General features: G+C 56.3%; 9 protein-coding genes across 9 annotated transcripts; 5 read left to right on the forward strand and 4 right to left on the reverse strand.

Moving 5' to 3' along the window:
- The first annotated feature begins 401 nt into the window (after nt 1–401).
- On the forward strand, nt 402–970 carry L969DRAFT_475072 (uncharacterized protein). The gene has a single exon (XM_014711775.1). The coding sequence runs from the start codon at nt 495–497 to the stop codon at nt 792–794; it is 300 nt and encodes a 99-aa protein (XP_014567261.1). The 5' UTR covers nt 402–494; the 3' UTR covers nt 795–970.
- A 763-nt stretch (nt 971–1733) lies between these two features.
- On the reverse strand, nt 1734–2153 carry L969DRAFT_87866 (uncharacterized protein). Its single transcript, XM_014711776.1, has one exon. The coding sequence runs from the start codon at nt 1995–1997 to the stop codon at nt 1752–1754; it is 246 nt and encodes an 81-aa protein (XP_014567262.1). The 5' UTR covers nt 1998–2153; the 3' UTR covers nt 1734–1751.
- On the forward strand, nt 1999–2564 carry L969DRAFT_94849 (uncharacterized protein; the record flags this gene model as incomplete). Its single annotated transcript, XM_014711777.1, has 5 exons — nt 1999–2025; nt 2074–2156; nt 2206–2298; nt 2344–2440; nt 2490–2564. 5 exons carry the CDS (start codon nt 1999–2001, stop codon nt 2562–2564), a joined length of 375 nt encoding a protein of 124 aa, XP_014567263.1.
- Nucleotides 2565–2602: 38 nt separating this feature from the next.
- Nucleotides 2603–4238, reverse strand: L969DRAFT_94850 (uncharacterized protein; the record flags this gene model as incomplete). The annotated part of the gene is made up of 5 exons (XM_014711778.1): nt 2603–2748; nt 2789–2900; nt 2951–3127; nt 3180–3875; nt 3927–4238. 5 exons carry the CDS (start codon nt 4236–4238, stop codon nt 2603–2605), a joined length of 1443 nt encoding a protein of 480 aa, XP_014567264.1.
- Nucleotides 4239–4519: 281 nt separating this feature from the next.
- Nucleotides 4520–5868, reverse strand: L969DRAFT_475276 (uncharacterized protein). The gene is made up of 3 exons (XM_014711779.1): nt 5680–5868; nt 5481–5625; nt 4520–5424 (listed from the first exon to the last, which is right to left on the reverse strand). Exons 2-3 carry the CDS (start codon nt 5559–5561, stop codon nt 4756–4758), a joined length of 750 nt encoding a protein of 249 aa, XP_014567265.1. The 5' UTR covers nt 5562–5625; nt 5680–5868; the 3' UTR covers nt 4520–4755.
- Nucleotides 5651–9068, forward strand: L969DRAFT_94852 (uncharacterized protein; the record flags this gene model as incomplete). Its single annotated transcript, XM_014711780.1, has 15 exons — nt 5651–6044; nt 6097–6170; nt 6221–6358; nt 6644–6709; nt 6765–6782; nt 6835–7088; nt 7146–7360; nt 7407–7483; nt 7535–7557; nt 7606–7688; nt 7746–7789; nt 7888–8001; nt 8052–8222; nt 8269–8944; nt 8995–9068. The coding sequence occupies 15 exons, from the start codon at nt 5651–5653 to the stop codon at nt 9066–9068; spliced, it is 2421 nt and encodes an 806-aa protein (XP_014567266.1).
- A 243-nt stretch (nt 9069–9311) lies between these two features.
- Nucleotides 9312–11369, forward strand: L969DRAFT_94853 (uncharacterized protein; the record flags this gene model as incomplete). The annotated part of the gene is made up of 2 exons (XM_014711781.1): nt 9312–9332; nt 9381–11369. The coding sequence occupies 2 exons, from the start codon at nt 9312–9314 to the stop codon at nt 11367–11369; spliced, it is 2010 nt and encodes a 669-aa protein (XP_014567267.1).
- A 259-nt stretch (nt 11370–11628) lies between these two features.
- Nucleotides 11629–13233, forward strand: L969DRAFT_17732 (uncharacterized protein; the record flags this gene model as incomplete). The annotated part of the gene is made up of 4 exons (XM_014711675.1): nt 11629–12135; nt 12186–12332; nt 12380–12526; nt 12577–13233. 4 exons carry the CDS (start codon nt 11629–11631, stop codon nt 13231–13233), a joined length of 1458 nt encoding a protein of 485 aa, XP_014567161.1.
- A 55-nt stretch (nt 13234–13288) lies between these two features.
- Nucleotides 13289–13872, reverse strand: L969DRAFT_103692 (uncharacterized protein). Its single transcript, XM_014711782.1, has 3 exons — nt 13759–13872; nt 13573–13712; nt 13289–13524 (listed from the first exon to the last, which is right to left on the reverse strand). The coding sequence occupies exons 1-3, from the start codon at nt 13859–13861 to the stop codon at nt 13324–13326; spliced, it is 444 nt and encodes a 147-aa protein (XP_014567268.1). The 5' UTR covers nt 13862–13872; the 3' UTR covers nt 13289–13323.

Consider the following 13872-nt stretch of genomic DNA (forward strand, 5'->3'; position numbering starts at 1 on the left):
AGCCTTTCATCTGGCCTCGGACGACGATCTGAGCAGCTATTGATGCGTTCTTTTCTGCCCCGGCACTGTGGAAACGCATCAGCCAGAATCAGCGCACAGGCAATATCCTTATGTCGAAGGCTTGACGGGATCAGGAGGAGGTAGAAGGCGAGGTCGTTCTCGGTATGGTGCACTAGCTGGCTGTCGCTGCGATGCGGTTTCATTGTGGTCCGGGCGTGCGCAAGAGTCAGTTGGCGATGAAATGGGGGCCTGTCGGTCATAAGTTTGCAGATTCTCGCGTTGTTCCGTAAGGTGTGCGATCGTTTCATGAGCTCTGCGACGACTTCTCAGCCTGCAACGAGCTCTTCCTTGACTTCTTTCGGCCTCTTCGTGGGCAGCAGCGATAGCAGGGTCAAGTTCTTGACGATGCTCGCGACGAAGGCGCATCTCTTGGTCATTGAGGACACGGTGACGAGCGGCCTAGAGTCGAAGTCGAAGAGCGTGCTGATAAAACAATGCCTCGTAGTTGGTCTTCATGGCAGTCCAAACGCTTTCCAAGCTCGGCAATTTTGCGCTCGGACAACTTTGATCTTGACAGCCTGCGCTGCGTGACTTCGCCTTGGGTAGGGATTGCGAGCGGGATTGTAGAAGTGCTAGTGATGCTAGCCGGAGGAGACTACGTCGGATTTCAAAGCTGTGTGAAGACTTTCAAGTGGTCTTCATGCATGCGTGAAGAGGTCAGGCGAGGGGCCGCTATTGCTCATCATCAGGAATGTTTCGTGAACCGATCGAAAAGGCCCGACTGTCGGGTCTAGGAATCCATCACTGACGATCATGATGCTCCTGCTTAAGCTCGAATGTCATGTCATATTCGTAGGAGCATGACACGCCGTCAGAGACATCGTTGCTCAATGATGGTGTAAAGTCAACAGAGAGCCTGGCTGACGCATGCGAGGGACCGGACAAAGCTACGAAGATTGGAAGATGCGTTGCTGATGATGATTGTACACACCTTGGAGATGAGTCCTGACGAGCGCTGCTAAGATAGTCCGGATGACGCACCATCCGGTCTTGTCCTGATCACCCTCGCTTGCTCGGACCGTCGCGGAACCAGAGACTGTCTGAGGCGGGACTCGGTCTGATGTCGATGACATTAGTCGATAAGATCAGTAAGGCAAGGTGTGTGTAAGGCATGTGGAACGGCAGCTCGCGGCGAATGGGTTGGACCTCTCACGCTTGCTTCGGGCGAGCTCTGAGCCAGCCGCTTCCTTACTGTGCCCTCGTTGCGTTCGCCTTGTCGCCTGACTGGTCCCCTTTTGTTTGACGAAGTCATCTCCAACGAAAGGCAGAACATTCGAGCGAGCGTAGCACAGCAGAGAATCAGCTGGTTTGTGGAAGGAGTTTCGTTCAGACGGCAGCCTGCGAATGACCCTCAGGAGCGGGCACCAGCCTCGCATCGTCGAGGCCTTGAAAATTCAGCTGCGGCAAACGAGCATGCCTGCTGCACTCGTACAAGCGAGTATTCGCTCGCAGAAAGCGTTCCGTCGTCAACTGACGGTTCAGGCGGATTGCGGTGTGACTGTTGCCTCCAATGAAGGACGATTCAAGGACGTGCTCAGTCACCACTACTCACTCTATCTGTGGGTGCGTCGAGCCGAGCGCTTCATCTCCGCTTGACGTGCTACTGGTGGGAACGAGTACGTCCCAGCGGATCTTTTGCTTCGATTCACGAGATGAAGCGCATGCCAGGCAGGCAGATCCTAGGGCAGGAGTCAGATCTGAATCGCGAACAGTCTTGCGCAGGGCGAGTACACATCGGCATGTTGATGAGAGGCGGATGGCGACTGCAATCGGTTAGCAGAGCTGCACTGAGCAAGAGAGGGAGTAGCCATAGACTCGGGGGTTTTGGCAGTGTGGCGAGGAAGCGAGAGAGATCGTTTCGTTCGCGACAGCTCCCGACAGCTCTGCGTGCCTTGCAAGTACGCCAGTGGACTCCAATCGACGCAGTGACGCTCCATGATGGCCGACAACGATGCACTGCGCAATGTGCGAGCGAAGTGGTGGCCAGAGGGCGTTGCTGACGGCGTTTCACAGATGCTCGAGCAGCTCCACACGACCACTCAGTCGACAGGTCGACAGCTCAAAGTCGTCCGGGGAACGATCCAGTCTCTCGAAAAGTACGATTCGGCACTTCAGCCGCCGCAGTGGAGCTGACAGTGCTGGCAGAGAGACCAAGCTCGTCTCCCTCACTCAACGCGAGCTAGCGACTATACCTTTGAGCGACGAGGGCACGCGTTACTACAAGGGAGTGGGCAAGATGTGCGCCTATGCAGTATGACATGACTTGTGCTGACTGCCGAGTAGGTTCATGCAGGAGCCGCGCAAAGCAATCGACCAGAATCTAGCGACCAGATCGAAAGAGGCCGAGTCAGAGACGGCTGCCTTGCGAAAGCGACAAGCTGTATGTAGCAGGCTCTCGTCAAGCGGACTCCTTTGACCACCGAGGGCAGTACCTCGATAGAGAGCTCCAGCAAGCCCAGAGGAGTCTGCAAGAGATCTACAATGCGCAGAGCAATGACCAATGATGCGACGTCTTGCCCAACCGCAGTCTCATACGACGGACTCACAGGCTGAGTCGAGCCCGGTCTGAAAGTTGGCTAGCGACGTGGCCGACAGCCAGACCCGATGTAGCTATCGCCGGGGAGCTGACGAGTATGTGGAGAGTATGCGCACGCTCGTGCATTGCGCTGCGCCGTACATCATTTCGCTCTATGCAGAACCTGATCCGTGAGCGTCTCTAAACTTTGACGCGCTTCTGAATCAGGTAGACGAGCGAGCGCTCCTTTGGCTGTTGCTGCATATTCTGCTGCGAGCGAGGCTGTCCTTGCGAGTCCTGATGACTTTCCAACAAGATGCTTTGCCTATCATTTCGCATCAGGACGCGTTCGGCAGAGACACAAAGGGGACTCACGAGGTCGATGTCACCATCATGCTCGAACTTGCGCTTGATAAGCTCGCCCATCTCCGGGAATTCTTCCCACGCAAGGAGAGCCGGTGCTGTGGCCAGCCCGAGCTTGAGGTCCGCGCCTTGGCCTGGCTTGCCTAAGATGGAATCCTGCGCGGTATAGTCCAGCATATCGTCCACGAGCTGTGTAGATGTCAGCTCTAGGTGCCGTCCCTCGGCAGGCGAAAAATCTCACCTGGAAAGCGATACCCAGGTTGCGACCATAAGAATAGGCCAGATCCTTGATGTACTCGCCTTCTGGCCAGCCTTGACGTGTGCCAGCGCCACCGAGTATAGCAGTCGCTCTGGCAGATTTTGCAATCAAGCTTGCAGTTTTGAGATATGTCTTTTGCATGTAGTGCTCGAAAAGCTCCGGCGACATTCTCGAGCCTGATGAGGCTCCTTTCATTTGCATGACCTCGCCTTCGACGAGGTTGGCGAGAACGCTGGCGACGAGCTCGACGGCTTCGTTGCTACCTAGTCGACTCAATGCGACGGAAGCGCGGGCAAGCAGGAAATCGCCTGCGAGAATGGAGAGCTTATTGCCGAACAGTGACGGAGCTGAAGGAGCGTTACGGCGCATGTTCGCCTCGTCGATGACATCGTCATGCAGTAAAGAAGCGACGTGAATCATCTCAGTGATCTCTGCCAGGCGTCGCTGTGTGGGTAGGATTGCGCCATGAGTCGCGCTGGGTATAGACTCGCTTTCATCGGGGTTATAATCGTTCAAGATGTCTGAAGGCGAGAGAGGCTCATTGATACCTTGAGCACCTCCTGGAGAATGAGCTGTCGATATCGCTGTCTGCCGCCGCTCCTCGTAGACGGGCGACAAGCCATTCATAGCCTGGGACATGAGCAAGACGATCAGCGGTCGCACGTGTTTGCCCTCGGCCTGTGGGCGGGACTTGAGCTTTCAAAGTGGGTGCAATGACCCGATACTGACCTGAAAGTAGTACTTTGCGATTGTGTCGAGCGCTGGATGGCCAGAGCCGAGCAACTGCTTGATGCTCGACCGCAAAGAGCCTAGCTCATGTCCAACGAGTTTGAGAGGATCGACGAAAGCTGCCTTCTCTCGCACTTGCGCCGTGAATTGGCCGTCCCTGTTGCCGTCTGCACCAGCGAGTCCGATGGCCTGCCATGCGCTCGTCCAGGCTGATCTGCTCGCATATCGTGAAGAGCTCGTGGACAAGTCTTTCCTCCGAGCAGCCAGTCGTCGCCGCTGCCTAGCAAGCACGGCAGCAGACGGTTGGGACATCAGGCAGTCGCATATTGGCACCGGTCTGCCGACAGATCGCCGCATGCGACCACTCACGATTCCGACGGTCGGGCGGCGGCGAGACCGAGATATCAAAATTGTTCGACGCACGCGAAAGTCACAGTCATGGTCAATAAGTCATGGTCATCGTCATTGCTAGTCACAGACATCATCATAGCTACTGGGCACAGTGAGCGACCAGTGTATGCCATTGTGCTCTGTCCGTCGATGCAGGTCTGCACCCATCAACGAGCGCATGCAACAACGCGACACCTGAGAGCGAGATGCGAACATCGTGAGCGGCTCCGCAGAGTCACTCATTGTACCTCCAGGCGAGACAGTCAGCTGAGTATTCGTCGAGCGATGCCTTAGCACAACGGAGTGTGCATGTGCCAGACATCGTCAGCATCAGGCACGAGCTCGCACCGAGCCGGATCCGCTTGGAGCCGCAATTGCAGAGAGGCCCCAACCTGAAGCAGCGCCGATCCGGAAATGACGCTTCCCCATCGAGCGAGCGTCAGCTCGAATGTTGACGAAGCCAGTCAGACAGATCAGCCAGGCTCGCGATGGTCTCACGAGCACATTCTTCGTCGAATTGATCGTCCCAGCCTTTCGCGCCAAGGCCCGGCCTCTTGAGCCAGACTGACCGAAGACCTGCTTTGCAAGCAGCGTCATAGTCTTCCTCAGGATCGTCGCCCACGTAGAGTACTTGATCGGGCCTGAAGCTGTCTTGAATCGCACGCAAAAAGATGAGCGGATCTGGCTTTGCGACCCGGAGTGCCCAGGACGTTTGAACAGCAAGGAACTCGTCCGACAAACCAAGCGACTTGAGAACATCATGTAGGCAAGGATCCGTATTCGACAGCACGCCCAGCTCGATGCCTGGCCATCCAGACTTGACTGTAGCGAGCGCGGGTCGAACATCCTCATACAGTTCGTAAGCTCGTGATGATGAGAATCGCTGGATGAGAGCAGATGTGAGACCCGGCAAAGCCGTCTGAAGCTCGTTCCCGGTCACCAGATCCTCAAAAGTGCGCTCTATGACGAGCGACCACCATCTGGAGGGATCGAGTTGCGGCTGCCCGTAATTTGGATATTCGGCATTCGTGCGACGGAAAGCTTGCTTGAAAGTCCTCTGCACATCGTTATCCTTCACAACGAGATTCTGCCGACGTGCTTCGTCCGCCTGACGAGTGCACAGATGAGCATTGCTCGGTGCGGTAGTAGCAGTGTACCGCTGACATATTGTGAGTGGGGCGCAGTACGAGGCTTGAGCAGTGTTCCAAAGGCGTCAAACAGGATGAGACGTATGCCTGCCGTCATGCGCTGGCCCGTTTGACTGCAGCAAGCCAGGCAGGCAGACGGATTTTTCCAGAGGGCGCGTGGCCTGCTTTGCGTTGTTTGGAAAAGAGATGACGAGCTGGGATAAGAGCAAAGAGACCTTCAACGAGTTCGGACTCTCGGTCGCGCTCGCCGAAGCTCGAGCCGGCTTCGATGAAGGTGGTATCCCGATCGGCGCCGCGTTGATCCGTTCAGACGGCGAGATTATCAGCAAAGGCAGAAATCAGCGTGTCCAACTCGGTAGCGCTACCCGACATGGCGAAATAGACTGTCTGGAGAGAGCCGGTCGTTTGACTGCTTCCGTATACAGAGATTGCACCATGTTTACGACGCTGTCGCCCTGCCCAATGTGTTCAGGGGCAATCATCCTCTTTGGCATCAAAATCTGCGTTCTCGGCGAGAACGAGACCTTCATGGGGGGCGAGAAGACTCTCGAGCAAGCGGGGGTCTCTCTCGTCAACGCAAGCAAGTGGTCCACTTCCGAAAGAGTGGTCCACGCTGATCGTTGATCTGTCAGATGATCAGAGGTGCAAAGACATCATGGCCGCATTCATCAAGGCTCACCCTGATGTCTGGAATGAAGACATCGGAGTGTGATGCCGTCCACTGGCTCTCGTGCTCCGCGGTCGCGGCCTACGCAGCCCATAGCCTGGAAAATCTGCGTACGAGTGGGAATGGTCACCGCTCCTTCGCTAAACTACCACGCAAGATCGACATGCGCGCACACAGAGCGTCCTGCCTTGCACAGTAGACAGTCACGTTTCGTGCAGCGATACATTGTAAGTAGCACATTGCATGTCATGTTCCGCCATCAGCTTCCACGTACGCGCGGCGGCGACGCGGCATTAGCCTTTCCGATCTGTTCGCCGACCGCCGATCGAATGATCTTCCCGTCGACGAACCCCGCAAGATATAGATCTACCTGGCCTAGCGCGACTGCGTCATTTGAAAGCGACTCGCCGACGCCGCCATTGCCTTGCCGTTTTGAGCAGCAGACTTGAACAGGGTGCCTGATCTCGAAGCGCAGCGTCAAATAACCATCGCCTGACTGCACTCATATATAGCACATCATGTCAGGCCCAGGCGAAGTCAGCATGGAGGGCCGTCTCGGTCATCTGGATGAGAAACAGGTAAGCCTGACATTCGCCTGCACGCGCTTTGCTGAGCCTGGCATGCCGGCTACAGACAAAGTGTCTCAAAGAGGTACGCACATGTGCACGTGTTTTCCCTACCGTAGCTCATGTCCCGGGATCAGTTCTGGAGCAAGTTCCTCAAGTTAGCAAAAGAAGGCGAGTCGCCCATTGCCGGCGTCAAGGCCAGCAAGCAAGGCGCCGAAGATGGGCAGGGTGATGAGAAGAAGGGTGGCGCCGCAGCGTTCGGGGGCAAGGCCAAGGATGACAAGGCGAAGGACGCGCAGGCTGCCGAAAAGGAGAAGAAGGAGCTCTCGGCACTCATTGGCAAGCACGGATCCGAGAAATTCCACGACGCCTTCTGGGAGTTTGCTCGAGGGTATGTCCAGATCGCATTGACACGCTGTTTATTGCTGATGATGCCCGATTACTTCAGTGAAAATCCGGACGCCCTTTGCCTCCGTTTTCTTCGTGCAAGGAAGTGGGATGTTGATCGCGCCTTTATGATGATGGCGGCTGCCGTCAAATGGCGCATCGAAGAAGGCGTCGAGGAAATCCGACGTCTTGGCGAGGAGGGACTTTGCAAGGAAGATGGCTTCCAGCTGCAATACGACAAAGGAAAGTCGTACATACACGGCACAGACAAGAACGGCAAGTTTTCACACTTCACGCTGGGTAGTATTGACGATGGTATTAGGCCGACCTGTCGTGTTCATCCATGTCGCCAAGCATAAGCCTTCTGAACAGTCACAAAAATCGCTGGAACGATTTACGGTCAGTCTGCCATTTCTCGACACTGCGCTTTAGCTGATGTTTTGGCTACAGATCTTCAATATGGAGACTGCAAGGTACAACCTAGCAACGACAGCCATCACGAACTGAAGTGTTGCTGGCAGAACTCTGATGGCATCGAGCGAGACTTTCCAGGGCACGCTCATCTTCGATATGACAGGCTTTGGCCTGTCCAACATGGATTGGGGTGCGCACATCGTTGTTTGCTTTCAGCTCCGTCGGTGCTCACTCAATTGATCCGCAGCATGCGTGTCGTTCATCGTCAAATGCTTCGAAGCGTACTATCCAGTGCGTAGCTTGCATCGAGTATTGGTTCAAAGCTGAATCAGCAATCCTTTCTTTCCTTCGTCATTTCGCGCATTCGAATTACCGGTCGCTTTACGCAGGAGACACTGGGTCTCGCGCTCATCCACAAAGCACCGTGGGTATTCCAAGGCATCTGGAAGATTCTAGGACCTTTGCTTGATCCAGTCGTACGATCAAAGATCGATTTTACCAAGGCTAGTCACTTTGCCGCACTGGATCAGGGTCATGCTTACATAGTCTGCAGAACGAGGCAGCGCTCGAGAAATATGTTGATGCTGACCATCTCAAGACTGCCATGGGCGGGCAGCTGGATTGGGATTGGCACTTCAATCCGCCTCTGCCAGATGAGAACAAAGCCCAGTCAGATGAGACTGGAAAGAAAGAGCGCGTTGGCAAATGGAAAGAGATTTGTAAGGTGCGTGCATCCCACTCTACTAAATACTGCTCTCACTTCGATACAGGAGTGGGAAGAGACCACCCAGAAGTGGATCGACGGCGACGAAAAGGCGGGCGAGAAACGCAGTGGCGCTCTGACCAAGCTCTACACTATCCGATGTCTTGAAGCCGATCCATATGTGCGCGGCCGCACGACATACAGTCGAGACGGAACCGAGGTAGGCGACGGGCGAGTCAAATGGGTCTATAATGGCAAGACAGAGGAAGCGGGCACAAGCGCGGACGACTGGCGCAAAGATCTCGGCATTGAGGGCAAGTGCCCACGCAATGGTGGCAAAGAAGGAGACACCGGTGATTCCGCTACGTCTGGCGAAGGCGGTGCCGCCGCGGCAGCTGCAGGCGCGGGAGGTGCTGCTGCGTCCAAGCCGAATGGCACGCTTGCCAAGGTTAAATCGAAGACAGCTAACGCGGTCAGCATCGTCACGCCTGGACCTTCAAATGCAGAAAAGGAAGCCGAAGCGAAGAGAGTTGCTGAGGAGAAGCAGAAGGCCGCTGAAGAGAAGCGCAAGAAGGAAGAGGCTGCCGCGCAGAAGAAGAAGGAAGAAGAAGAGGCTGCTAAGAAGCGCGAAGAGGAAGAGCAGCAGCAGCAAGCCAATGCCAGCTACATTGCCAAGACGCAAAGCGCTGTCAATGGCGCTGCCACGAAGGCGACAGAAGTACTCAGTCCGCTCGCTAACAAAGGTCTGTTCCGATCCCCGTGACAGTAAACATGCTGACAGTCAGCGAAACAGCCGCCGACTATGTACCAGCTGCGCTCGGTGGGGATGCGCTCAAGGACGCAACTGCGCCCGCAGAAGCCAAGTAGACGATACCAATCTTGATTCTCGAAGACCTGAATTTCAACAATGCGAACATGCCCTTCACTAATCTGTCTCGACAGCAGTCCCTTTGTGCACTACCATCACAGCCTGTAGGACATTGCAGCGGGACCTGGACAATGCGCTGGAAATGCGACGACCCCATATTGAGCTTGCGAGTGGGAGTGATGACGCGGTGATGTCATCGATCGCGTGCGCACAGCGTCAAGCGAACACGGACCCATACAACAATGGCCGCCGTACCTCCGACTGCAAGTGCTGCTCGTGACCTGTCTGCGTGGTGCTGACATGCCGAGTAGCCGCATCCACCGGGCGCATTTCCAGACACGCCAGGATTTGGCTCATCCGCACCTTACAGCCAAAATGAGGGTCCTCTGGAGGGTGCAGGCCGTTCAGTCATCAATGCGCCCCTTCTCGAAGAGGAGTCCAATGCCACTGCTATATCTGGCGTTGACGGAACGCCCAATGCCGCTGCAGAGGGCCTTGGCGTCTTTCAGGCCACTCCAGACCGCAGGGGACTGCCTGCCCTCACGAGTGATCATGGACTCAAGACGGACAGCGTGCAGCCAGAGGGACATGCTGGCAACGTTGAAGATCTGGGCCAGACAAGTACGCTTGGGCATACCCCTAACACGGATGGTGCTGTGCCGGGCGTTGAAGGCGTCCCTGAGCCTGCCGCGGAGGGTCTCGGCATGTTTCAGGCAACATCAGCCCAGCGAGGTCTACCTGCCCAGATCGATGAGCATGATGACAGTCTAGGAGAGCATGTTCGCTCGCCCGGTCATACTGGCAATGTCTTGGGCGAATCAGCCCGCACCGCAGATGAGTCGCCGCTCAGCAATGCTGCAACCGCACCTGGGCCAGTTGTCGAGACCGAGGATGCTTCGCATGATGCGAAGCGTGGGTTGATGGCTGCAGGAGCGTCTGCCGCTGTCGTGGGAGGCGGTCTTACGACCAATCAGCTTTTCGACGGTGATGCACGAGAACCGACGTCCCCACATGGCGCTTTACTATCGGACCTCAAGTCTCAAGGTAATCAAACAGAACCTGCGACATCTGTACAAGCCGTAAGAGGGGCGCCTTTTGCAACTGATGCTATCGATGAGCCTACGTCCTCCGTCGAGCCCGCTGCTCTTGCAGCAAGCGAGCCCGCTCAACTCGCGACCGGCGCTGCAGCGGCCAACCCAACCTCGTCGCCAGCACAACCGCGCCAGCTCCCTCGTGCTATCGGCATGTTCAGCGCCCTTCCCACTGCGCGCGCCGATCCCACAACGGTCGAAGCGATGCAAGCCCATCCGGTACCAGAGTCCGAGGACGTCAACATCCAGGATGCACTCGCCGACGCACCCTATCAGGCGCCGCTCGGTGCTTCATCCTCAGTCGAAGCCACAGGCCTTCCCTTGACGGAAGCCTCGCCTCTTGTTGCGAACGACGTTTCGAACGACGTCGACATCCCGAACGACGAGCTGGCACGACACAGCGTCGCATCTGAACCGGTGACGTCGGAGCCAAGGCCAGAGCAGCTGACTGCACGAGAGCCGGAGGCTATCGCTATTGCTGCACCGAGTTCAGCGGCTGAGCCGGGTCATGTCGAGGGCCTGACAGCTGGACCGGACCATGAAGCCAGGCACGCAGCAGAGGCCGCTGCTGCTCTCGCTGCCGGTACTGGAGGCGTTGCCGCCGTTGTTGCCACCCACTCCAGCGTACCTGGTGGATCCGTTCAGCACGAAAGCTTTCAGCAAGAGTCCGCGCCCGTCAGTGGCCTAGCGCAAGACTCTGCACCTAAGAAGAGCCTTGACTTTAGTCCTCGCCATGCTCATCCTGACGCATTCGAAGCTCAGGTGGCGACACCGCCCGAAGCTGTCAAGCAGGCTCATGCACACCCAGCATTGCCAGGATCAGTCGTTCATGCCAGCCAGGACCAGCCCGCAGCGATCAAGACAAGCTCGGCTGCACTCGCTACCGCCGAGTCGGATAAGGCACGCAAGTCGAAGCATCGCACATCGACAAATGAGGGCAAGCGCAGCTCGCGTGCAGAGCCCACTTCACCTAAGCCGGCATCTCCGCGCGTCCAGAACAATCGTGCTGATCCGAGCAAGCGCGCCTCGACCGCAGGTACAAACTACGGGGGCAAGAACAAGACAGGGCCGACACCCAAATTCGCTGGACCTCCCGATGGCAAAGTGCCCGACAAACCAACGACTTCGGCTGCCCATACCAGTCCCTCGAGCGGTGAGAAGAAGCCTAGCTTCCTCAAGAAGCTGTTCGGCAGTGGCAAGTCAAAATGATCATTCAAGCAGACCAGGCTAGGCAGTCGATGAATGGACATCTGAGCAACCCTTACCAGCAGTCATGTAGGATCAGGAATACCCCGAGTCGATGCATCTGTTCTCAAGTGTCTCGGCATGACATGCATCAAGTCTTGTGTGCTGCTTTGACATCGGCCAACGTGGATGCGCGATGAACGTCGGCGCCGCGTCACTGGCATGATAAATGACACGCGGCAACCGACCAAGCAAGTGACCTTGACCTACGATGGTGCTCAGGATGCTGACCCTTTGTGGCTGGTGGCTTGCTCTACTACTCTCGCCAGTTGTCAAAGCCAGGGATCAGATCGCCTTCAAGGCGCCCCACCGGCCAAATGTACAGACATTCTCGCTTAGCCACGGCATTCATCTTGGTGGCCACGCCTATCCTGGCCTGCATCTTGAGCGCCAATTCAGCGGAAAGGATCGCATAGACGTTCGATCGAGCGATGAGGCACCGTACGATGTCTCCAATCTTGTACTACGATCGACACCTCAGCTTGTCTACAAGCCGCTCATCAAGGGTGGCACGCCCGCCTACGATCGAGCAAGGCGAGCACTCGCACAAGCAAGGCGACAAGGCAAAGAGCACGAGATAGAAGTCATGGGCTGGGATATTGTTACCGTGCAAGGGCCCGATACAAGCGATTGGGAGACCCTCAATAGCTTGGGCAAGATGTCAAGCAACGCTTACACTCAGCCTAAAGATACTTCCGGCTGGATCGATCCCGGCATGCATTGGAATCTCGTAAGCCCTTGCTCTGTGGGCGCGTGACCGAGCTGACACCCCGGCCTCAGAGCAACTCGTTTGGATGGGAGCAAGATGGACTGCGAGGTCACGTATTCGCTACGCCTGATAATGCTACGGTCGTCGTCGCGCTCAAGGGCACGTCTGCGGGTCTCGTGGGCGGAGGCGGCAATACTGGTCGCAACGATAAGCTCAATGTAGGTCGACCGTTCCCCGACGCCAGCTCAAGCTAAATCTCTCGCAGGACAATCTACTTTTCTCATGCTGCTGCGCCCGAGTCGATTGGTCATGGGCGACCGTGTGTGACTGCTTTGCGGGCGCATACAAGTGTAATCAGGACTGCGTGGAGCAGGCCCTGACCGACAAGAGTGTATACTTCCCGCTTGCTACTGTACGTCAGATAAATCGTAAGTACATGCGGATTGGCTCATGCTCGCGCAGGATCTATACAACAATGTCACCAAGATCTATCCCAACTCTCAGATATGGCTGACAGGTCATTCGCTGGGAGGCAGCCTCGCGTCACTGCTCTCAATCACATTTGGCACGCCGTGCGTCACCTTCGAAGCGCCAGGTGATCTCATGGCCGCTAAGCGACTTCATCTGCCTCTGCCACCTGCTCTGCCTTCGTCACCCGATCCGAGCAATCCTTCAGGCGTTGCAACGACGCACGTCTTCCACACAGCTGATCCTATACCTGAAGGGGTTTGCACTGGCTCTCTGGCGTCGTGCGCATTGGCAGGTTTTGCCCTGGAGAGCAAATGTCATACCGGTCAACAGGTCGTATACGATACCGTCGGCGAGCTGGGTTGGAGCGTTGATATCCGGACTCACTCGATAGGTCAGGTCATCGACAAGCTACTCCGGCCAGACTGGGACATCCAGACGGAGGAAGTCCACCTCGACAGCGAGCGGTCCTTTTGGCGATCCTTTTGGCCAGGATGGGGTCGTCGTGGCAATGGCAGCGAGGGAGATCACAAGCAGAGCCAAGGCGTGCCCAAGCCTGTCACTGAGCATGACTGTGTCGATTGCTTCAAGTGGAGTTTCGGCAATGGTCCCGACTTTACGCCCAAACGCAAGCCCACCCCTGCAGCATAGATTCTTCGGGAATTCTCTGTTTGTGTAACATCTGTCTGCCTCACGTTGTAGTATTGTTGACACCTCGATGCATCCACTTTACATTGACAATCAGATTGAGCCTTGATTGCGCACGATGATCAAGATGGACGCTGTAGCCACAGCGACGACGACGGCAACAAAGACAAGGTGCGCAAGTGCGCCGCTCTGTGCAAAGCCCTTGTGCGCTCGAAGATCGCTCGTGATCTTGAGATGTCCGCTGACCCCGGCGACGACGCAGACGAAGGCAAGCACATAGAACAGGATACTCAGCTGTTCCCATCATCAGTACTGCCGACAGGGACGGAGCACGCGGCTCACGACTTTGCCTTCTGCTCGAGAGAGCATCACGCCGCCATCGCTCGAGTAGCCGCCGAGGTTGAAGTGCAAGATGAATGCAGTACCGATGACGACGAGTGTCACGCTGAGCTTGAGCCAGCCGAGGAAGTTTCGCTCTCGGGCTAGCAGTACAGTAAGCGAGAGTGTCAACGAGTGAGAAAGTCATACCGAGGTAGTCCCTTGCGGTCGACCCTTCATTATCGATCTCTATCTGACCTAGCCATCGCTGATAAAACAGCGGCTTGATCTTGCCACGGTCTTCTGCGCTCATGCGGCTTCTGC

The sequence above is a fragment of the Mixia osmundae genome (assembly GCF_000708205.1).
Source record: "Mixia osmundae IAM 14324 unplaced genomic scaffold scaffold_6, whole genome shotgun sequence".
Classification (NCBI taxonomy): Eukaryota; Fungi; Basidiomycota; class Mixiomycetes; order Mixiales; family Mixiaceae; genus Mixia; species Mixia osmundae.